At 48.3% G+C, this 23,480-nt stretch overlaps 1 protein-coding gene across 2 annotated transcripts in view; it reads right to left on the bottom strand.

Annotated features, from left to right (window-relative positions):
- The window catches only part of LOC135385959 (kin of IRRE-like protein 1), a 234,995-nt gene that overhangs the window by 50,529 nt on the left and 160,986 nt on the right, over window positions 1–23,480 (bottom strand). For both annotated transcript variants that reach the window (XM_064615613.1, XM_064615614.1), the window contains exon 4: window positions 4,057–4,392. In XM_064615613.1, coding sequence (XP_064471683.1) covers window positions 4,057–4,392 — 336 coding nt within the window. The remainder of the gene's footprint in view (window positions 1–4,056; window positions 4,393–23,480) is intronic.

Raw genomic sequence — 23,480 nt, 5'->3', positions numbered from 1 at the left:
CACATCTCCTTTGCGTTGGAGTTTCTCACTAAATTGTGATTTTAACATCCGAAACAATCTTCTGATCCTCTGCCGAACGCTTCCACCCCAGCAGTCCAAGAAATTCCCCGTGTCGCCATCTATGGGTTCTCCCGAAACTGACCGGATGGACCTAAGCTGAGGCTAATCTCCGATTGGCCACTCGCGCACACCGCTTCCGTCGCTTGCCGTTGAGTTCTCCTCCTCTCAGACTTCAAAGACGACGATGCGTCTCTATTGCTCGCCGTCGCTGCGGCTTGGCGCACCACATTCGCGACGGCACAGCGCTGAGAAAACAGGTCATGCGGTTGGGTCTGAAGAGCATCCCGAGCAAACGTTCAACTCTTTTAGTGAGAAGGTGCTTCCACATGTTCCCTCCTTCCAGCGTGTGTTTGTATGTGTGTTATGTGTCGTTTGACCAAATTAATAATAAACAATAAGCAATAAAAACATTTAAGTGCACATTCGTCCTTCGCACTTGCTATGTTTCGAGCTCCGTTCTGTCGTCTCTGGTGCTGAAAAGTAGTTTCGGCAAGTTAGCAATCTGTGGTGGGAACGAGAGAGACATTACAGAAGCGGTCGTCTAAACGTCTTCTCTGTCATACAGCGTGTCTTTCACATCTACATATCCCCCACCCCACCCCCCACTATCGTTTCTGACTTTCTGGTTAAGGCCGCTCTGCTCAACAACAATATCTCAGCGAACTTACCTATTCGCAGCTTTGTCATCAACTCCACTCGCACACAACAAGAACACTACCGGCGTTTAATTTGAGGTACTAATAGCTTACACTGCACTGTAACTAGAGACTCGGTATGTGCATGGGTCGTTCAAAGTTGAGCGAGACTTTTGCTCGACAGAAATCAGTAAGTAAATGTGACTGAATAAAACCTTCGGATGACGGAATGCAGTCGTTCTCGAGTCAGCGGCAGTATGGGGAACAAACGATGTCAAGGGGACGATAGTACGAGGGATGTTCAAGTCAAACCGGGACTTTTCATTTTTCGCAAAAGTAAAGTGAACTTACAGGCGAGAGATTAGTTTTATTTGTCAACGTAATCTACAGCTGCACTAATGCACTTCTCCCAGCGTTTCACGAGGGCTTGGATGCCAGCCGCGTAGGAATTCTTACCGGCGCGTAGCAGCCATGATAGGACCGCATTCTTGACCTCGTCGTCGCAGCTGAAGTGGCGGCCCCCAAGGAACGCCTGCAGTGGCCCGAAGAGATAGAAATCGCTGGGAGCGAGGTCTGGACTGTAAGGGGGATGTGGCAGCAACTCCCAGCCAAGTTCCTGTAAGGCGCGTGTCGTGAGATACGCGGTATGCGGGCGTGCATTGTCCTGTAGGAGGAGGACTCCTTTGGTGATGAGGCCCGGCCGCTTTTGCGTCAGCGCCTTATGCACATTCCTGAGAACCTGGCAGTAATATGCACTATTGATGGTGGTACCACTGGGCAGAAAATCAACGAACACCAGCCTTGTCCCGGAAAACCGTGGCCATGACGTTACCCGCAGACGGGGTGCTTCCTGACTTCTTGGGACCTGGCGAGTCCGGATGCTTCCACTGTTTTGATACGCGCGCGTTTAGACTCAGGAGTGAAATGGTGCACCCACGTTTCATCACACGTGATGATCCGATCAAGGAAAGGCTGTCCTTCAGTGTCGAAACGGTACCTTAGCTCTTGGGAGATTTCCAGTCTGCTCTGCCGGTCAAACACGGAGAGCTGCCTCGGGACCCTACGGGCACTAACTTTCCGAAACTGGAGGTATTCATGAATGATAGTGTTCAACGTTCCCACAGGAAGGTCCGTCTTTCGAGCCAGCTCGAGACATGTTATCCGTCGGTCCCTGAGGATCAGGCGCTCCACAAGTTGGATGTTCTCAGGAACTGTGACACTGGGCTCTGAGCCGCACCGGCTGGGATCGTCCTGCACTGATGTACGGCCGTCTCGGAACCGTTTGCACCACTCAAACGCTTTGCTGCGACTAAGTGTACCGTGGCCATACTGAGCCTGAAGTCTTCTGTAAATTTCAGATGACTTTACGCCTTCACTCACGAGAAACTTCATGACAATTCGCTGTTCGATGTGCGCACTCACCTCGTTGTTGGCCATCTTGTCCAGCACGTGTCTTCTGTTTTGCACAAACTTCGGACCACCACGTGGTGAACGCGGAGGCCTGTCGCGTGTGAAAATGACGAAAAAGAAGTAGCGCGATCCAATTGTACACTCAGGAGACAGAAAGTCCCGGTTTGACTTAAACATCCCTCGTATGAATGGTGCGGACAGTTTGGCGAAGGACAGCATATGGTGACGAATGAACCATGTTGGACACGTTCGTCTGACTGCAGTCACGCCAGTGAACGTCGTAGGCGTTGAGCAAGCCATCCTGGAGAACAGGCGAGTAACAGTTCGGGACATTCCAGCCCAGCGTAATATTCGTGTCGGAAGCATGGGAACAATCATTCATGAGCACTTACTATTCTGGAAAATCTGTGCAAGATGGGTTCCCCGACACCTAACTTGTGATCAGAAGGGAACACGCAGGGAACACGCAGCTGGCTCTGAGCAGCTGATGAACCGGTTTCAATCCGAGGGTGGCCATAGTGGTGGCGTTCTGTTTCCGAGTGATCTGCCAGCCAGCGTGGCGGCATGTTGCTCGTGGGAATCGTGCGTCCTAGGCCGACTTCACAGCGAACTGTGTCGACATTTGTCTTAAAGCGTCCGACGAAAACCCAGAGAGAAAAACCAGACAGCACCACCGGCGCCCGTATTCGAACCGTGGTCACCTCCTAATCTAGGCGTGGAATGCAGTCCGAGGGGGACGAGTTCTCGCAATCAATCATCACATGTGATGAAACTTGGATGGATCATTTCATCCCAGAGACAAAAAGAAGCAGCATGGAATGGCGACATCAGACTTCCCCGCTGCCAAAGAAAAGCAAGATGGAGCCGTCTGCTGGAAAGTCCATTGAAACTGTCTTCTGGCGCATGGGGTACCATCTATGTGGACTGCCTGGAGCAATTGGTCACCACTAATGCCCAGTATACTACTCCACGTTGATAAAGAGTACCGTGCGCAAGAAAAGACTTGGGATGTTCAACGGAATGGTCATTTTTCTTCATGACAATGCCGGGCCTCACACGTTGAATTTGACGGTAGCAACGCTTGCCGAAATGCGCTGGGGGAAGGGAGGGGGGTTGCCCCATGCACCTTACAGCTCGTATTTAGCCCCCAAGCGATTATCATTTTTTTGGGCTTCTTAAAGAGGACATTGGAGGAACGACTTTCCACACACATGAAGACCTCCAAAAAGATGTCCTGCAGTGGCTACGACACCAGCCCACTTCTTTCTACGCGAAAGGCATGAAAGGGTTGCCACAGCGGTGGCAGCCGTGTCTAGATGCGCAGGGTGCACGCTAAAAAATGAAAGAACTGACATAGTTAGGTTGGTGCTTGCTGAATTTTTCATTCTATGTAAAAAGAAAACTCTCGGTCAACATAGCTTGAACGACCCTCGTATGTTGCACCTCAATTGGAAATGACTAAGAAACAGTACTGTAATATGGAGTAAATGTAGTGAAAGGCTTAAACATGCCCGTTTATTCGCGTGTCGAATAGGAAAAATATGATTTGTACATGGGTTTGTTGGTTTTTTTCTTTCTTCTTTCTTCTTTCTTTGTGGTGTCGTGCATGTGTGTGTTTCTTTCGCCGACCAATCCATTTTTGTCGACTGATTCATCATTGGCTTTTAGAACGTTCACAGCAAATATGACACGCTCCTGGCAATAAACCCCCAAATCATTATCATTGAAATAAATAAGGCTGTTGTTGTTGTATTACACGCGATACCAAATTCTTCCCTTTCGGCATTAAAAGCAATGCATGCTATTCTGAATAGGTCTTTATTGTACATCGAATAGCCAGCACGACCAGCCAAGTAAATAAGGAGAACTAGGAGAACGTTTGTCGCAGTCGTATTGGACAAAAATATCGAACACGTACATTGTTCCACACAGAAAAGGCGTCATTACTCACAGAGGACGTCTAGGGAGGCGCTGACAACCACGGACGAGGGCCAGGAGACGTGATAAACGTGGCACGCAAGCTCCACGCCGTGCAGGTCTCGGGAAGCGTTGAGCGTAAGGACGCTTTTGGTGGTGTAGGAATCCTCCTGCGGGGAAAACTCCACGAAGAGGTGGCTCGCTGCTGTCATGTTTGCCTCGCCCAACAGCCAGTGGATATGTCGGACGGCAGGCACCGCGCGCCGTGCAACGCAGCCGATTTCCACTTCTTCCCGCTCCTGGACGGTGATTCGCGATCCTCCTTGCAAGCGTTCTCCACCAACAGTGAGGAAGGGATCTTCTGGAGCTCCTGTAGGAATAAGAGTGTAGTTTTCGTGTAAAATGAGTTGTTGGGAGAAAGGTTCTTTATCGAGACGGCTCTCGCGCGAAAATTCGCTTCGCTTGTGCAAGCGACACACGCAAATACAAAATACAAATACAAAATGAACGGGTTAGTACAGGACTGACTACGGCGACTAATACAGACGCGGAGCAGGCAAATACATTGGCCCCTGTCTTTTTGTTTTCCTTATTTCCGAGGAAAATGAAGGTACACAAAGTAAAATAGAGTAGCTTGATATACACGCGCCCCCTCGTACTAGGGTAGCAACAACAAAGTGAATTTATTACCTAATTGAACAAATCAATTGCAAACATCATAAGCGATTAATTGCAAGCATAAGAAATTGCGAATCAAAAGCAACTGCAAACTCAATTACAGCGACATACTCGAAGACGATACCTAATTTGACATTACAACAAACTATTTTTTCAGCGCTTACTTCAACATCGTGGATAGTGCTGAACTATTAAGGAGGTCATTATTTAGGGTACCAGGAACATTCCTCGCTAACATACGTCTTTCGCATTCCGTTGTGACTCTTGAATACAACATAGTGAATATGAAAGGAATAAAACGGATATGTAACTTCTGATGGATAAGGGCACGCTATTCCGGTATTCTTCCTCCAAAAAGGGACTTACAATGTATAAAAAATGCTCAAAAGATTATTGCCCACAGGAAATCTTACTAGAGAGCGCTCGCACGCTTGGTGCTGAACTGATAGCCAACGAGGCATTTGCACAGGCGTCGAACGGTCGATTATCTCTTATCTGTGTTGTTTATTTGTTAATATCAAATGCGCTCCCGCGTGTATGATATTTCCGAAGTTTCCAGCCACATCGTCGATCAGCAGCTAGGCGTACAGGAGGTGTGCTAGCCGCAACCGTGCATCGCAAACACGCTACGCTAATTCACTTTTTTTTTTTAAGAAAAGAAGAAGAACAAGAAGAAAACGTGTACCGCGGACCAAGCGTCGTAGTGCCGCTGTTACCACCTAGGGAGCTATTCTCGTCAAAAGTAATCGAGCTCGATTACGTTACGTCACGAACTGTTGGGCAGATCTACCAGAACAGGCTCCGCCCATAGACTCCGCCCTTATGTATCCCTAGCCATCGTCTACCGGTGTTGCTAGCGCATGAACAGTAGAGAGGTCGCGCTTTCCTACGACATGGGGGCGCTATGTGCTATACTGAAATAAACGACAGGGGGGAAAGGAGGGAAAAGCGTGGCGCATAGCTGTAAACGTGTATTACAATTAACGTGATGTGGTGATATTCCGTTCACTGTTGAATAACCTTCATGTGCATAGATTGCGAAACATTGCGCATTTCGCCACGTTGGGAGTCAAGTGGCGCCACTCTGCACTCTACGCGCACATACGGCAAGTCGGCACAAATTTCTCTTTCACTATACAACCTACAACCTTCCGCTTCCGGCGAGAACACGCGGAAGGGCGGCCTCGCTGTGATATGGGCACCCCGATAAAGTTAGATAAAGCGCGAATATTGCAGGATCAGGGGCTCGACTGTTGGTTGAGGACGCGTGGCATTCACCTCTGTTCTTTACGCCTTCTTCGCGTAACGACCAATGACAGGCGACACACAAAGAAATCGAGATCGATTATTTTGACGAGAATAGCTCCCCTGCCCTGCACAATGTGAGCATCACGAAGTGCAACAACACGTGTATCACGTGTTCACAAAGGCATGGAAAGGAGGAGTGGAGGGGAGAAGGACACAGAGAGAAGTATGCTGGTCGCGCAGCTGTAGCAGAAAGATAGGTGAGTAGTGCAGCTGCAGGGAAAAAAGGATGAGGAATAACATTGTGAGTTAAGAGGAATAACTTTGAAGAGTTCATAGGAGGAATTTCTATAGCAGGATCTGATTCGATGCTGTAAGGCAGGACCTCAACCACAAATCGAGTCACGGGGAGCTTTGATTTTAAACACATCATGCAGGGCCAAACAGAAAAGAAACGACGGTAATTACCATAAAATACCCTAATACCGTGATTGAATTAAAATATAGATAAAAAACAGGAGCGGCCTATAGTTATTGTGCAGCCGGACTACCGAAACCAAGCCTCCCTGTTACGCATCGCATTTACGGATAATGAGGAAGAGAACCGAAACTATTACTTACAAGGTTACTCAGTCGCACATTTCGAAGCTCGTTTCAGACGATATCAGTCTGTTCTGCTTTATGCATAGTTCGGTTTTTGTCAATGCAAATTTGCATAGGATATGTAAACGCATTTTTATTCGAGATCTATTAATTTTCGCTAATTTCGCGATCGCTAAAAATCGCGAAAAATTGTACTCGCGAACACACTTTGATGTTTATCCCGCTAAAGGAAACAGCCCTGGAATCGCGCAATTAAATACTCGCGAATAATTTCCCAAATGACTGGACGCGCGATTCACGAACATTAATACACGGCGAATAAAAATACGTTTACAGTATTTCAGGATCAGATGTCCATATTTCACAAACAAATATGCGAACGAATTGTTTACTTCAAGCGTTCACGTGATTTCCTGATAACTGTGTAGCCAACAAACACCTCTCCAGGCGGTCTGTGGTTACATACTTTACATGTTTACATACATTATTTGCATATTGTCTGAATATAGTAAGGTACCCAAGGCAGACCTTTACGGTTAGCAGAATGACATCAGCTGTAGACTGTCGTCTAGACGAAAATTGGCGCCGACGTAGAAGACAGCTGTCCTGTCACGTGAAAATAGTGTCATGCCTCAATGAGAGTACGAGGTCTGAAAAATATCTTTGCGTGGGGCATCCTATATGACATTCATGCTGATCTGGTCAATGACGGCAACGTGGCAGAAATAAATAAGTTTGTTCGTTAGTAGATGGGCAGGTTGGTACATAACCCTTCGATGCAGCGAACATACGAACGAGGACAACACGAGAGACACGCTACGCTAGTGCAAAAGTACGCTAGTACGCTAGCGTGCCTCTCGTTGTCTTGTGTCTAGCGTGTCTTGTGTTGTAGTCGATGCATCAGTGAAGAGATTTATTCTTCCCACGGTACTATCTAATAGATCCAGGCTGAGCTGTCGGCATGTGTTGATGCTTCTTCCCTCTCTGTAAGGCCCGGGATGCCGACCCTTACTTCGGAAGCCTACAGGGCCCAGAGACAGCTGGGCACGCTGGTTGCTTATGTTTAGGGATAGGACAGCGACATGTCAGGATCGCAAGAGTGAAGGCAGAGCTGGTGCGTCCGAACACGTCTCGAAGCATAGGGTGGTGAACGATACGCAGTGCCAATCGCGCATAGTCGCGAAGCGACTCCTGGATACTTCGAACAGGGAGGAAGTGGTTCTCTCGCCTCTTCCATAACTAGCACGTAGAACGCGAAGGCGCTGTTTAACGCTCTTCGGTGGTATGGTCTCTAGGGCTTTCTCTGATGTGATAGGGAGGGTGCGAAGTACCGGTATGTGATAGGCTAGCAGGTGGGTGGCTTATGAGGGAGAGGTGGATCCCCTGCACAGTTATCGGAGGGCTCCCCCACGGGGTGTCACAATGTATACCGCAACACGCTGAGTCGAGGCTCCGCCCTTGCCTGAGGAGACTATACCTCCGCAGCTCACGACAGACTCCGGTCGAGTCGACGGTAACCCCTAGGAATTGATGGTACGAGAAAGGCGGCATCATAGTTATATTCTTTTTCTTAATGACACAGCAACGTCTCTCTGGAGTTGAAAGGTACCAACACAGTCTGGGGCATTCTGTAGACGACGCTGTAGGGCTGGCCATTGCTTTTCCATGAACCATATACAGGTGCCGTAAAGACCGCAGGGCAAAGTTGAGCTGCTAACTTTTCAATCGGCTTTTATCTGACACGTGAGGCTGGTGTCTTGTGTAGTGCACTTCCTTGAAGTGCCGCCCTGTGGTATAGGATGTCGGCTAGAAGAGGCATACAGTCTCTGCCACCTACAGCTAGAACTCGCAGTACAAAAAACACAGTGAGATCATCTTGTTCCATTACATCTCGGCTGCCTTTTCTTTGAGATGAGACAGGCCTTTGTTTGTGCATTGCATCTACACATTTTTAAAACATGAGCTACTCATCGTGGTCTAATCTTCTTCTGGCTCAGAGGAAGAACAGTCTCTGTTCAAAATAACGTCGGCTACAGTTCATGATCCGTTCACTCTCTTTTACCGCCTCCAGTATAAATTGAGAACGTTTTCGCCAGGGTTGGATCACGAAAGCTCCTCACCGTAACGACCCTTATATCGGATCACGTTATTTCTTCGGGAGATACATGAATTTCTTCTGTAAATATCTCCTGTCTGTCCCAGACAACAGGCACTTGTGACAGACTGTGCCACAGACTCCTCCTGGCTGGTACCATGCCCTCGAGCTTGTGGTTACCCGCCCGACTGATTACTGAACGCATTTAGTCTGTGTTCCATAGTCAGCTCAGCTCAGTACACTGCAAGATGTGCGCCAGTGATAGTCAGCAGGAGTACGTACTATGTTGTACTTGTAGTATGTATCTTACTAGATGTAGTTTTTCAGTAGTATGTATTGTGTGAGCACCGTGGCCATACGCAAGGCATGGTGCTATGTACACTTGTATATGATCCATCATAGCATTTCATGCACTGAAGCATTACATAACATGTACATGTAGCACTCACGTGACCGCCCACCTATACTCATATCTACACTGTAATTCGTGACTGGCTTGTGATGATTATGTTTGTTAAAAGTTGAAAGGTGCTGCTCAAAGGGGAAAAAATATTAGCTCCATAAGTTGAGCAGCAGTAGATACGACAACCGTGTTGTCGTAAAGACACGGTAGGCTCGATCGCTTTCAAAAAACGGCATAACGTGCTCGAATAGTATATGCTCTAGTATACTGCGTGTAGTATTAGCAAGTGGTACCGACGTGTGCTTCGCGGTTGGTTTAACGTCCTCGTGCTTATATAATTGTGTCACATTGCCTAACTGACATGCGCCACAATAGAACAAAACAACCCCAGGTGGTCCACATTATCCGCAATCCTACTCTGCGACACGTGCAGCATGTGTCACCACAAATTGGCTGATCAACTTACGTGTAAATCTACTCCCAATTAATACTATAGAGGGCGTCTTCTTTCTTTTACCCTTTACAGATTTTTTATAAAAAAGATATGGTCAACATAGATGTCGTCTTTGCTGTCGGGTTACACTTCAAAGCGGATATCCTCTCGAAGAAAGTACGTATCTACAAGACGAATAATTACAGTCGACCCGCGTTTATCCGGACGGCTTCGTTTCCTGTGAAAATGTCCGGATAGCGGGGGAACCGGATAAGTGAAACACGAAAATCCAGAGTGATCCTAAAAGGACATCTTTATTGACCATTACACAGAAAACTATCCATTATCATCTGTTCCATTCTAATATACGCATCCAGTTCTTGCAAACCTTTGTGAATTGCATTGACTTGCGAAATATTGTTCTCTTGCTTGAAAAATAATAGCGCTGTTCTCAGTGCCGCCCGTGCATTTTCTGCCGTCACAGCTGGTGCATCCACGCTTCCATCATCAGATTCTACTTGAACACTATCGGAAGCGACGACACTGACGATGTCGTCATCTATGATTGCAGCGCAGGGGTTCTCGTTGCGGACCTTCTCAGTCTGAAATGACCAGACTGCTCAGTGGATTACTTTTGTGTAACGTGCTAAGTCGGAAAAAGAGGAAATTCTTCCGAGCAACACCTTTTTTGTGTCAGTAAAAAGAAGGCCACGATCAGGGTTCTCGACCTCGCTTGAGTAGGTGTGGGCCAAGTGTCATTCCTGGACAATGACCGGATAACTGAAGCCGATTGTTGGGTATTACTCCCTTCTGTTCCCTGGAATTCTCGTCCGAGTCCGGAAGCTGAAGTCCGGATAAACGAGGGCGAAATACATGGGGAGAAATCCGTCCCCATGCTTTTTTGTCCGGATAGCGCAGGATCCGGATAAATGAAGTCCGGATAAACGCGGGTCGACTGTACTTAAAACTCATTAATTAACTTCTCAATTAGGGGATTTAGGGCAAAAGCGAGATAGCAGAATGGGAGACAATCCTCGTTGAAGGCCATTCTGTATTTTAAAAATCCTGACACGCGCACGTGCGTTGAAATATCCGTCGCCGAATTTTGATATGCAAATGAGCCAAAAACGAAAGCGCTGCGACCGGGAGCGCAGGGAGCGCGTTCATTCCACGTGAGAGGGTCACGTGCTTTAGAACGGCGGAGATGACTAGAGCGGGTGCTGATCTGCTGGCAAGATCAATCGGTTTCGGGCCAAGATAAGCCTCCGTCGGCAAAGGTGATGCGCTCCTGTGGCCCGCTGTTTTGGTTTCGGTTCATTTGCAATTCAGCGAAGAATCAGCATGCGCTCGTGTCAGGTTTTTGAAAGGCTTTAATTGCTCTCAACGGGGACTGTCTCCATTCTGCTATGTCGGTTTTGTCTGAGATTCCCTAATTGAAAGCTAATTAATGAGTTTTAGATAAATAGTCACCTTGTAGTTACATAGTCCCGTCGCGAGGATGTCCGCCCTGCCTTATAGCTTGTTTATAAAAATTCTGTAAAGGATAAAAAGAAACACTCCGTATAAACACTATCTCATTATGCGACGTCCAAACAAATGTGCATACAGTGAAATATCCACCAGCTAGCCTGCATTTACGCCATTCTGTCAGTGAAATATGAAGTTGGTACAGGACACACGATGCTCCGCCCATTCGCCACCGCAAGCAGCGGGCAACCAACAGGCAGACATACGCTTGAACAGCGCATACCGAAAGAGAAGGAAGACGCCTAGCACGGTATAACACAAGGACATGTCTCTTGAAGCAAGCTCACCCCGCAAGCTACTCGCTGGCGCGGTAAAGTACGCTTTACAGACACGTAAACGTATATCTCGCGTTGAATTTGTTCACGGATTGTGGGACTCCGCTTGTGCGTACATTAATTAGCTCTATGAACTCTAATCGAGAGATGGTAGCCATGCATTAGCTACAAATTAACTGTTCACTGGCCCGCTCCTTGCGTCGCAGAAAACATAACTACAGTTCCATAAGCTGAAGCGCGCGTATGAATGGCCCCATTACCGCAGCGGAAAACCTATTAACCCCGCGACTCATTCACGTCTTTTCTGTCGGTGTTTCGCTGAAAATCTCGAAATTTAATACTTTGAAAACAGTTCCTCGAGCTCTACTTTTCTGCTACACCTCGCGCACGGTTCCGGGAAGCGGGGAGCGAATGAATACCATAGTTACCTGCCGGGGGTATCCTGTTATCGTTAAATTATGAGGAAAAACAAGCTCCGTGCGCATTACAAGAAAACTTAAATCCAAAGTACGTAATGGAAACACAGTAGTCATGAAAAATGCTAGACGCTGACGAATGATGCTCAACTGAAGGGTAGTCATTATCCGCGCGTAAAACCGCGAGCGATACGCGATAATTGCAGACACAAGAACGTGATGGAGACTAACTGTTCTGAGGCTGGAACACAGAAAGAGACGAACGCAACGCAAACCTCGAGGTGCCTAACCACATGAAAGATTGAAATATAGCAATTCGACGACTGTCATGTTTGAAACAATAACAATAAACAATCTCGCACGGCTGGTGCTACAATTTAGAGATGGGCCAACCGAATACTCGAATCTAGGCAGGGATTCGCGATTCGTGGAATCCGAATCCCAGTTTCCAAAACAGCGAATCAGATCCTTCGAATCATCCACAAACCACGTTTGTATTGTTTCTGTTTTAAAAATTGGCGCCTCTGTAATCCGCCGAAAGCCTGATTGACCTCTGCGGTCATCTTCAAGTACTGGAAGGATAAGCAAAAATATCCCGATTTGAGGAAACTGTAGAAAAATTCTTGATCACGCCCCCATCAACAGTAATATCAGAAACAGTCATCAGCTCATTGCGTGTCACAGCTGATAAAAAACGCAGTAGGCTAGACCTTGAGCGAGTGAGAATGCTAGAGTTTTTGGACAAAAATCTGCATTAATTTAAAAATTTCAGCTGTTTTTTCTTGTTTGTTTGTTTGTTTGCTTGTTTGTTTGCATTGCTCTGGACTGAAAGAGTTCCGGCAGGATCTTTTACATTACAAGTTTAAAAGTAACATGGTTGTGGTTTTGATTGTTTCTTATGGAGTTTTATGGAATAAGTTTAGTTTTTATGGAATTTGTCTTAATTTTCATAGAATTCAGACTCGAGAGTTGATGTATTTCCTGTAGTCGATGAACAACATATGTTCGATAAATTACAATTAAGAAGAAGTATATGGGTATGTTTTCTCCTGAAAGTGAACTATAATTTAATTTCTGTTTCATTAAACAAATATATCGAATTCTGCTTCAAAACACTTTTCAGTAGAAGTGCTTTTCTTCTGTGTGTGTTCTTTTTTTTTTCTTTTCTTGCTTTATAAACTCCTTTTTCAGAAACGATTCGAAAGATTCGTGGATTCGCAGAACCTTCCTTGGATTGGGGGTTCGGATTCGGAAAATTCTGGATTCGTCCAATCTCTACTAAAATTCAATAACACTCTGAACCCTTTGCCCTGAAATTTGTGTTTTACGTGCTTTCTACTAGCGAACCTAGACCGAGCGCTTTGGTGAATAAGAACCATTCTACCGAAAGTGGGCCTACAGGATTTTCCTTCCCCTTTGGTGGAAATCGCTCTTGGAATAACACTTTCTCTCTTTTTAAGCACCATTCCTATACGTTACCATACAGTGTTCAGCGTAATTTTTTGTGTCCTGCTCTCAGCTCACGGAAGTACCTACAATAAGCGGAGCAAGATAAAAACATCATTTTTTTTTTCTTCTTTATAACCGCACGGCTCTCAAAGCAAGACTCTTATGCCTTGATTAAAAAAAAAAAAAGAAACAGAAGAAGAAGAAAGGAAAAGGCTGCCACAAAAGTAATACGAATATAGAAAGTTTGCGGAGAGCACCTAATCAGCGCAAATATGCAAACAGATTAAAGGAAACCGCACACAGCACCTGCGCAACACAATTTCCAATTTCTACCACACACGTTGTCGTCTCTTTTCCCAAAGTAATATAGTGCTGACAAACCGCCCTCCTTTTACGTCGCATCACCGCCTTCCCCTGCGGTATATCATGTACACAAACTGCACTCCAAGAGACTACATCAAAGAGCTGTGCAAATTTAACCGCTCCGTGAGCGCTTCACTTTAATTCGCCCCGACCTGTGACAGTTTTACAGCACGTCAGGACTGCACGAAACGACCTCAGGGATTTACTCGAGAACCTCAACCGTGAGATAGGAATAGAAAGAGGGAGAAGACGTCGACAGCTGAGTCTCTTTGGGCCTCGGCAGATTATTCAGTCGCGAAGCCCATGAGAAATCAGTACTGGCCGACTTCAAATGTCAGCCATCTTAAACCTGTCCGCAAAACCGACGTAATTGCCATCATTATTTTGAAATCTTGCGAAAGACTTAGGTAACCATCAACGCCTTTTACTTGGCGGAAGCGAAAGTCGGCTACATATGCTAATCGTGAGCTCTCGTGGATCGTAAGCACTCCACGAACGGGGTACGATAAAACACGCCGTCAAGTCCAAGCTGAGGATAGTGATGTCAGCCGCTTTAAAGAGACAGCGCCCGTGTTTACGGCAACATTATCCAGAACACCTTCGGATCTACTCAAACTTCGTAGCAACGTGTCTTAGTAAATAGAAAAACGTTCATAATAACGGGTCCAAAAACGTTATAAGACGATGGTGCTATAAGGCTATGGTGCTGCCATCCCAATACTGAGCTCTAATTTGACAGCTTTCTTTAACGTACGGTTTTCGTTGCGTGTTCTCGATTTACTAGGGAATTTTCGGAAATCGTAAGCACCCTCCGATTCCGTATCGCTGTCAGTCAATCAGATATCAGCCGCGTGTTGCCACCCACTCCAAAGGAATCAGGCAATTGGCTTACCGTGTTTTCCGAAACGTCATCGTGAAACTTGTACGTCTTCTTAAAACTCTCTACTAAAATTCCCTGATCATTCGATAGCATTACGGTTACGTACCCGAATTGTGATCCACACGCACTAATCATTCGATCGCAAGTGTTCAAATTTTGACACCTGTGTGTGTTTGAAGTTGCCCTTGATGCAGGATCCCCTACAGAGCAGCATGATGGCGAAACGGCAGGCAAACGGCTCGGTAAATCAGAGCACACAGGTTACGTTAAAATGAGATTTATTGTGCACATAAACGCAAATTAAGGCCATATTTTCACTGTAAACTTACATTTAAAGAAAAGTATGGCGATAGTAGTTCTACAAAATCCTCAAAAGTGCTATTACATAACATATATTGTAAATGCGTATATGTTTTGCAAAAGTTGTATCAAGCGCCGCTTAAATCAATGTTTCCCTCGGATATTTTTCTTTCTTCTTTTTTTCTTTTTTACATCTCGAGCGGTCGTACCACGAAAGCGAGGTACAGTGAGGGAAGGGCACGTTTGGATTAAAAGGGCACTAAAGTGAAAAAGTTATCTTCCACGCGGAATGAAAGATTTCGTTACCTTGATACCAACACAAAAGGAACGGGAGTCATCCGTCGCGTCTTTTGTGATTTAAGAGCGAAAGAACCTGACAATTTACGCTTTCCTTTTCCTCCTTCTCAACTGAGAAGCCCGCCAATGCGGAGCGCGCTCTCATTGGTCACCGCAAACGATTTGTCCAATAATCGCCAGAGATGGTTTGCGTAGACCAGTCAGAGGTCTCTCCGCATTATCGCGCTTCTTGAGAAGGAGCGAAAGTGAAGGAGAGAGGGAATGCGTAAATTGCGTTTTTTCTATCAATCATAAAGCACGAACGACGCGACGGTGAATCTGATTCCCTTTGTGTTGGTGTCAGGGCAACGACACCTTTCATTCCGCGAAATTTTTGCACTTTAACGCCCCTTTAAACGTTATCTGCTGCACGCAGATTGATGCGCATTGCGAGAAAGTGCTGTATTGTCTGCGCACATCCAGAAACACCCCCTTGAGGGTAAGCTCTAAAAATTGTAACGCACCTATGGCCAAAATATGGTTTGGGCCCCCAGAGGTTGTAGAATACTTGCAGAGCTTTAGGTCATGGAATGGCAAGGTTTGCATAATAATACCTATATTACTATGTACTCATGTAATATAAACATAATCATAACACATATGATAGCAACCATACTCGTCACTGTAACTAATTTATTTTTTGTTGTTATTGTTGTTGTTTTTGCTAACTTTTAAATACGCTCGTTACCACTGAGTTCCGGTAACCTCTTGAAGGACTGTGTTAGGCACGTAGCCGAGCAAGCATATAATTCTGCTGTTAATTAACTTTCAATGTGTATCTGTTGGCTGCCCGGGAACCGGAAAACAATGTTCCTGGAAAAATGACCCCGGAAGAAATGTCCCCTAGAAATATGTCCTCTGAGAAACATCCACATTTGGTACGCGTGGAATTGTTGCGAAATCCCCGGTTGCGATATTGGCGGCCTTGAAGTCCTCGGACTCAAAATAAATACTAAAATACCTAACCACTTATTAAGTGTTTTTACTTGGAAAGCTTGGGCAACTTTCACTTATGATTTTGCGTAGAGAATACACTGCAATCCATTGTCACGCTTGTTGATACAGCGTGCACACTTGGCTGGGGTATTCTTATTTTGTTTGTTTCTTCTTATACTAAGAAGTATATCCTGCGTGACGTCACACTGACTGGTGTGCAATCAGAACGCCGGGAGTTTGCGACTGTAGATTTTAGGCCTGATGACACAGCTATCCTTTCAGGTTTGAGGGAATTAAGAGCGGGACGTACATTTTTCTGTACCTACTCGCGTGGAGTAGCGGTTACGATGGTCGCCTTTCACGCCGAGGCTGGGAGGTGGCGCGGGCTCGAATCCCCGTACCAGCCGTGCTGTCTGATGTTTTCACTGGGTTTTCCCGCAGACTTTCAAGACGAATGTCGGTACACTTCGCCCTGAAGTCGGCCCTGGACGCATCCTAACCCCCTGTCACCCTCCTTCCCGCTGTTCTCTGTCCACGCCTGTACACGGCGTACAGCAACAGTTGCTTCGCGGCGCTAACAGGGAAAAACATTTTCTCTCCTAATTAACACAAATGTAAAGTACCACAGAAAGGCGCACGCCGCCCAGTTTCAGCAAATCAGGAGAGAAGATGTCGTTCGGAATAACTAGGAGCATGTGAAGTTTTTTTTTTTCTTTTTAAGTGCGCGGATCGACGTGCAGAGTGATGTGTAAAAACGAAAATAAAATGCCGGGGGAAAAGCAACAAAATTGACAGTCGAAAATATATTTCAATATGTCTGGCGGCGTCACGCGTTGCGTCTCGGGAGCCCCATGACTCCCGCAATGACCGCTTTAGTGCAAGAACCAACGAAATAATTGCACCAAACCTGACCCTGGTCACCCACACAGCGACGCCCTATACAGGGTGTCCCAGAAAACGTGTCATTGAATTATAATAAAAAATCTACGCCACCTAGAATCATGCGATCAACAGCATTTGTTCTTATTAGGTTTTTGCCACCTTCTAATGTGAATGTCATGTACTCCAAGTTTAATTATGTAAATATTTGCGAACTGAACTCGGAAATTTGCCAAGTAAAGGTCACTTTTTTACCCCACCAATATGAAGAGCGTGCCGAATTCACTCAAATTCATGATAATTCACAGTGATACCCACGAGATATCCCATCGGGAAAAATAGCCGAATATCATGCTTTTCGGAGCACCGGACCATAGCGCGCGATGACTTTTTGAGCGCGCACACAGTGATAGTAGAAAAAGTAACAGTTCCTAAAATTGGGAGAGGGAGAGCATTATCCCAGCGAAAGTCGGACGTGATAAGCCGTGCTGGTTGAATCTCTTTCTGCGATGTCGGGGAGGTCTGGGTTTCCAACCTCCTTTCGTCGTGCTGACAAAGATTGCGCTGAAAAATTCATCGTGCGCTATTCTGTGCGACCTCCGTAGAGCATGATGTTCGGCTATTTTTTCCGATGGGACAGCTCCTGAACATCCCTGTCAATTATCATTAATTTGACTAAATTAGACACGGCTCTTCACATTGGTAGGCTAAAAAGTGACCTTTACTAGGCAAATTTCCGACTTAAGCTCGCAAAAATTTACATAATTAAACTTACGGTACACGACATTCACATGAGGAGGTGGGAAAAATCCAGTAAGAATAAATACCATTGACCGCATGACTCTAGGTAGTGTAGTTTTTTTATTATAATTCAATGACACGTTTTCTGGGACATCCCGTATAGGCAAAGAAATGCTATGTGTGAACAGTGATTTTAAAACGGAATTTAATACGAATAAATTAAACGACTCGTTGAATAACCGCATCGGATACATATACAGCATATGTATGTTGGAATATAAACATGTACGGTATGTATGTGTAAGTATATAGCTGATATAGGGCTCACCCTGTTTTATGCCCTCCATGTGCCGGCCTTACTTGTACAGCTTCGAGACTGTTCAAATATATTCGGTTTAGACGAAACATTAATTCGATCCGGAATTCGAACAGTGAATTCCATATTTAATTCGGAAGTGGAGTATGATATACGATTACTCGCTTCGGTGTTCCAAAAATCCAAATATTCACACCGTCCTAGTAAAAAGTCAACGTCCCAAGTCAACCAGTCCACGCGTACCAAAAGTGAATGTTCCTCAGGGGACATTTTTTCCGGGGACATTTCTTCTAGGGGACATCTTTTCCGGGAACATTTTTTTCTGGGGGTATTTCTTCCGGGGACATTTCTTCCTGGACCCTGGCTGCCCACGTCAAGGACACTTTTGAAGAACGACATTCGCATTTGGATCCCTCAGGATTACGGGGCTTTCTAGGTCGTCCGGAGCCAGCGTCCCCTTCAAACCCTCGGAACGTCCGGCTCGGAGTCGTGGAAAGCGTGTCAGCTGGACAAGTAAGCCTGTCATGAAAGGGTTTGCTGTGTTCGAGAACGTGTCGTGTCGTCCCTCCTCTGTCCCTTTCTCGGGTTCCAATTTTTCACCATGTACCAGCTGGCCTGCACCCTTGCCCTTTTGCCATTCTTTGTTACCACTTCGGAGAAAGCTATGTTTGAAAGTGAAAGTTTTGCATATCAGTTCACGTTCACCCGTGTAAACCTTGACGTCAGTTTCTAATTATCTGATTGGTGAAGGAGGTGTGGCCTTTCCGTTAAAATGCGACGCTTCTTGACCACTGGGGTTGATTGTCGTTCGCCGACGTGCCATCATATGTTGTAAATAAATGTAAATAGTTGTTTGTCTGTTGACTTCGCCTGCGAGTCCGTTCTTCAAGCAAGGTGTCGGTACAATCCAGGATTTGGGCCGCCGAATATCTCACCATCGCTAGTCCCACCCCGAGGAGGAACTTAACTGACGGGTTCTTTTCTACGCAACTTTGTGAGTTGGGGCAATTTCCGAGTTGCTTTTCTTCAGCTCTGTTGCCCAAATAACGCGAGCTGCGTCCTCTCTCTGCAATGAGACTACAACCATGTGCGCACCCACTGCACGTGCCCGGCGCTTCCTCGTCTGACTATACGCTCCTGAAGGAAACAGGCGGGACAACCTTCATGTTGCGTGATATTCAAGAAAAGTGATTTATTGGAGAGATCGTGCCGGAAACGGCTCGGCGCGAGAGAATAGCGATGGCGCTGTATGGCGATGGCGCTGGAACCGCTACAGTTGCCCCCCTCCTAGTGAATGGGCGAAGTCCATGAATGGTGCGTGCAGAGTACTGGCGCCCAGGACACCTGGCGGCGCGGCGGAAGCTGGCAGACGGAGGCTGTAGGGCAGGGACTTGCGGGCGCTTGGGGCTGACGAATGGTGTAGCCTAGCTGCGAGAAGGCTTCCGTGTAAGCCGGCTTGAGCCGATCAATAGAAACTTGGTCGTCCTTCCCGTTGATGCGGAGCATGAAGTGCTTCGGTGTACGGCTGATGACGGGGTAGGGTCCGTTGTAATGCGGTTGAAGGGGCTTGCGTACGGCGTCGACACGCACAAAAACGTGCGTGCACGTGAGCAGGTCCCGATGAACGTAGACCCTAGTGCCAGAGGTGCGACGCGGGGGCGTCGGACGCAGGTCGGCGAAAACGGCTCGCAGCCGAGAAACATAGCCTGTGGGGTCGGGAACAGTGCTGGCGGACGCAGGCGCGAAGAACTCGCCAGGAAGGCGAAGGGTCGTGCCGTACACCAGCTGCGCGGTAGTGCAGCCCAAGTCAGACTTGAAAACCGACGGCAGGCCGAGAAGGATAACTGGTAAGGCTTCAGTCCAGGCTGAAGAGTTGGAGTGGGCTCGCAAGGCGGCTTTAAGGCGACGATGAAACCGCTCCACCAGGCCGTTAGACGCGGGGTGGTAGGCGGTGGTGCGAGTGCGGTGGGTGCCAAGGAGCGCAGTGAGGGCGGCAAAGATGGATGATTCAAATTGCCGTCCCCGGTCGGTAGTCATGGTGGATGGGACCCCGAAACGGGACACCCACGTCGATACGAAGGCAGCGGCGACAGTGCTGGAGGTGATGTCGGGAATAGGTGCGGCCTCGGGCCATCTCGTGAATCTGTCAATGACAGTAAGCAGGTAACGGTGCCCTTGCGAAGGCGGTAAAGGGCCCACGATGTCGACGTGTACCTTGTCAAAACGCTGATCTGGCGGAAGGAAACTTGCTACAGGTGCCGAAGTATGGCGGTGTATTTTGGCCCGTTGGCAGTGCAAGCAGGAACGTGTCCACTGCTTGATCTGGGCGTGCATGCGAGGCCAGACGTATCGCGAGGCGATCAACTTCTGCGTTGCCCGGATGAGACAACGCGTGGAGGGTGGTGAAAACTTGCCGGCGGAGAACGACCGGTACGAAAGGCCGAGGGTTGCCAAGAGAGGTGTCAGAAGCGATAGTCGATGTGGCTCCTGGAAGCAGGAGGTCCTCAAAAAGGAGCGTCGAAGTGGGATCCGCGCGGAGCTTGGCCAATTCTTCGTCTAAAGCCTGGTGATTGGCCAACCCTTCGAGGGAGAAACGGTTGTCGGGGACAAGACGCCGGTCTCGTGACAAGGCGTTGATACGACTGAGGGTATCCGCTACAGTATTGTCCGTGCCGCTGATGTATCGGATGTCAGTGGAGAATTCAGAAATGAATGAGAGTTGGCGGATTTCTCGAGGGGTGTAGTTGGTGCCGGATGACACGAAGGCGTAGGTTAGCGGCTTGTGATCGGTGTAGATGATGAAGGGCCTACCCTCGAGAAAATGGCGAAAGTGTTTCACGGCTAGGAAGACTGCGAGGAGTTCACGTGAAAACGTGCTATAGCGCACCTCCCTGTCCTTGAGCTTGCGCGAAAAGAAAGATAGAGGCTGCCATTGGTTAGAAACTTGCTGCTGCAGGACAGCGCCGACGGCTGAGGCGGACGCATCTACCATGAGGACAGTGGGCGCGTCGGGTACCGGATGCGCCAGAAGAGTGGCGTTCGCCAAGGCGAGCTTAACCTTGTCAAAAGCGTCGATGGCGGACTGCGGCCAGTCGAGGGTGGCAGAGCGACTTTTGGCTGAGGCGAGTGATGCTTCTAAAGGCTGAAGAGTTGATGCGCGGCCGGGTATGAACCGACGATAAAAGTTGACAAGGCCGAGAAATTCCCGGAGCTTGCGTGCCGAAGGCGGTTGGGGAAAGTCTCGGATGGCTTGAACCTTGGTGGGTAGTGGGGTGATACCGGCGCTCGTGATAAGGTGGCCAAGGAATTCGAGCCGCTCTACGCCGAATTCGGACTTAGCGGCGTTGATTACGATGCCAAAGTCGTTGAGCCGGGCGAAAAGGGCACGGAGATGTTCGACATGCTTCTGCGGCGTAGAACTTGCGATGAGTAGATCGTCGATGTATGCAAACACAAATGGGAGGCCTCTGATGACTGAGTCGATGAACTGCTGGAAGGTTTGTGCCGCGTTTCGCAGGCCAAACGGCATCCGCAGAAACTCAAACAATCCGAACGGCGTGGTGATTGCTGTTTTGCCGACATCCGCGGGCGCGACCGGTATCTGATGGTACGCACGTACCAGGTCGACCTTCGAGAAAAGTCTGGCGCCGTGAAGATGAGCGGTGAAATCTTGCACATGAGGAATGGGGTACCGATCCGGCACCGTGACACGGTTCAGGGCTCTGTAGTCTCCACATGGCCGCCAATCCCCGGTCTTCTTGGGGATCATGTGGAGAGCTGAAGACCAGTTACTGGAGGATGATTGGACGATGCCGAACATGTGCCGAACCGATGGTTCGAGCATGTGCTCGAACTCTGCTCTGGCCACTTTCAGCTTCTCCGGGGCCAAGCGGCGAGGGCGGACATGCGCAGGCGGCCCGGTGGTCACGACGTGATGCACGACGTCGTGCTGGACCGGCAACTTCCAGTTAGGGGGTTGAGTAAGCGCCGGAAAGTCTTGAAGAACGGCCTCGTACGGGGTTTGAGGTGGCGGCCGCCGGAGGGTTGGTCCGATGGTATGCGTTGAAATAACGGCGCCCTGAACAGACAAGTTAGTGGTGGTGTCTATCAAACGGCGGCGGCTCACGTCAACAAGTAGGCCGAAGTGGGCCAAGAAGTCAGCTCCCAGGATGGCGTAGGGGACCCTGGCGAGGATGAAGACCCAGCGGAAAACACGTGGTAGCCCGAGATTCAGGGTCACGAGTTTCTCGCCGAACGTGGTGATAGGTGTTGCGTTGACGGCTTGCAGGGTGTTATTAGGTGCGCGGCGTCGAATGTCGTCAGCGGATGCTGGAACGACGCACACCTCAGCGCCAGTGTCCACTAGAAACCGCGTGCCGGAGCAGCGGTCGGTGATGAAGAAAAGACGTGGACGACTGGTAACTGCGTCAGCGAGACTGGCCGCCGTTAGTTGCTGACGCTCCCGTTTCCCGAGCGGGGACAAGGAGGCTGACAGTGGCGGGCGTTGTCGCCAAAGTTTTGGTGATACCAACCCTCTGTAGAGTCAGCAGAGTGTGGGCGCAAGGGGCTGCGGCGACGACCGGCGCGGCGAGGGCTGCGGGGCCTGGGACTTCGGGGACGATGGCTAAGGTGAAGCGAGGTGGAGATCATGGTAGTGAGTCGCGCTACCTCATCACGGAGAGCTTGAAAGTCAGCCAAGGTGGGGGTAACAGGAGCGGAGGATGAAGAGACCGCAGAAATGGCTGGTCGAGCAATATCCATGATCTTATCCGCCATCTCTGCCAAGGCTTCCAGGGACACAGTGGAGGGCGTCGTGAGGATCATGCGCACGGTGTTCGGAAGTCGCTGCAAGAACAGCTCGCGCAAAATCGATTCGTCCACAGCTGAAGCACGATCGCCCAAGAGTTGCTGCATGCGACGGAGGAGTTGGGAGGGTCTCCTGTCGCCCAGGACTTCAGCAGTGAGCAGCTGGCGGAGGCGCTCTTGTTCAGAAGCTGTGGTACGATGGGTCAAGGCTGTTTTCAGGGCGTCGTATGGGTGCTCCGTGGGGGGGACGGTGACGATGTCCCGCACCTCAGCAGCCTCGTTTGGCCCGAGCGCTCCAACGACGTGATAGAATTTCGTCAACTGGGCAGTAATACCGCGGAGTGCGAATTGTGCCTCAATGTTGGCTAACCAGAGGACTGGGTCAGCCGGCCAAAACGGGGGAATCTTGACGGTGAGGGCGTGCAGTACAGGTTGATGAGCCCTATCACCGTGTGGTGGAACGTCCTGCCCGGGAGGGATGCTCGGAGGTGCTGGTTGAGATTCCATTGAATATCACGTCCGGGTCACCAAATGAAGGAAACAGGCGGGACAACCTTCATGTTGCGTGATATTCAAGAAAAGTGATTTATTCGAGAGGAGATCGTGCCGGAAACGGCTCGGCGCGAGAGAATAGCGATGGCGCTGGAACCGCTACACTCCCTTATTGCGCGGGCAGAGGTGAATACTACGAATTCAGTTACGGCCGCGTATTCGGACACTCACGTTGCAAAGAGCACTGTGTGGCTGAAACGTCACACTTGGCGCGGCTCTACGAAT

The sequence above is a fragment of the Ornithodoros turicata genome, chromosome 2, assembly GCF_037126465.1.
Source record: "Ornithodoros turicata isolate Travis chromosome 2, ASM3712646v1, whole genome shotgun sequence".
In the NCBI taxonomy this organism is placed as follows: Eukaryota; Metazoa; Arthropoda; class Arachnida; order Ixodida; family Argasidae; genus Ornithodoros; species Ornithodoros turicata.
This window is presented reverse-complemented; position numbering and strand designations above follow the sequence as displayed.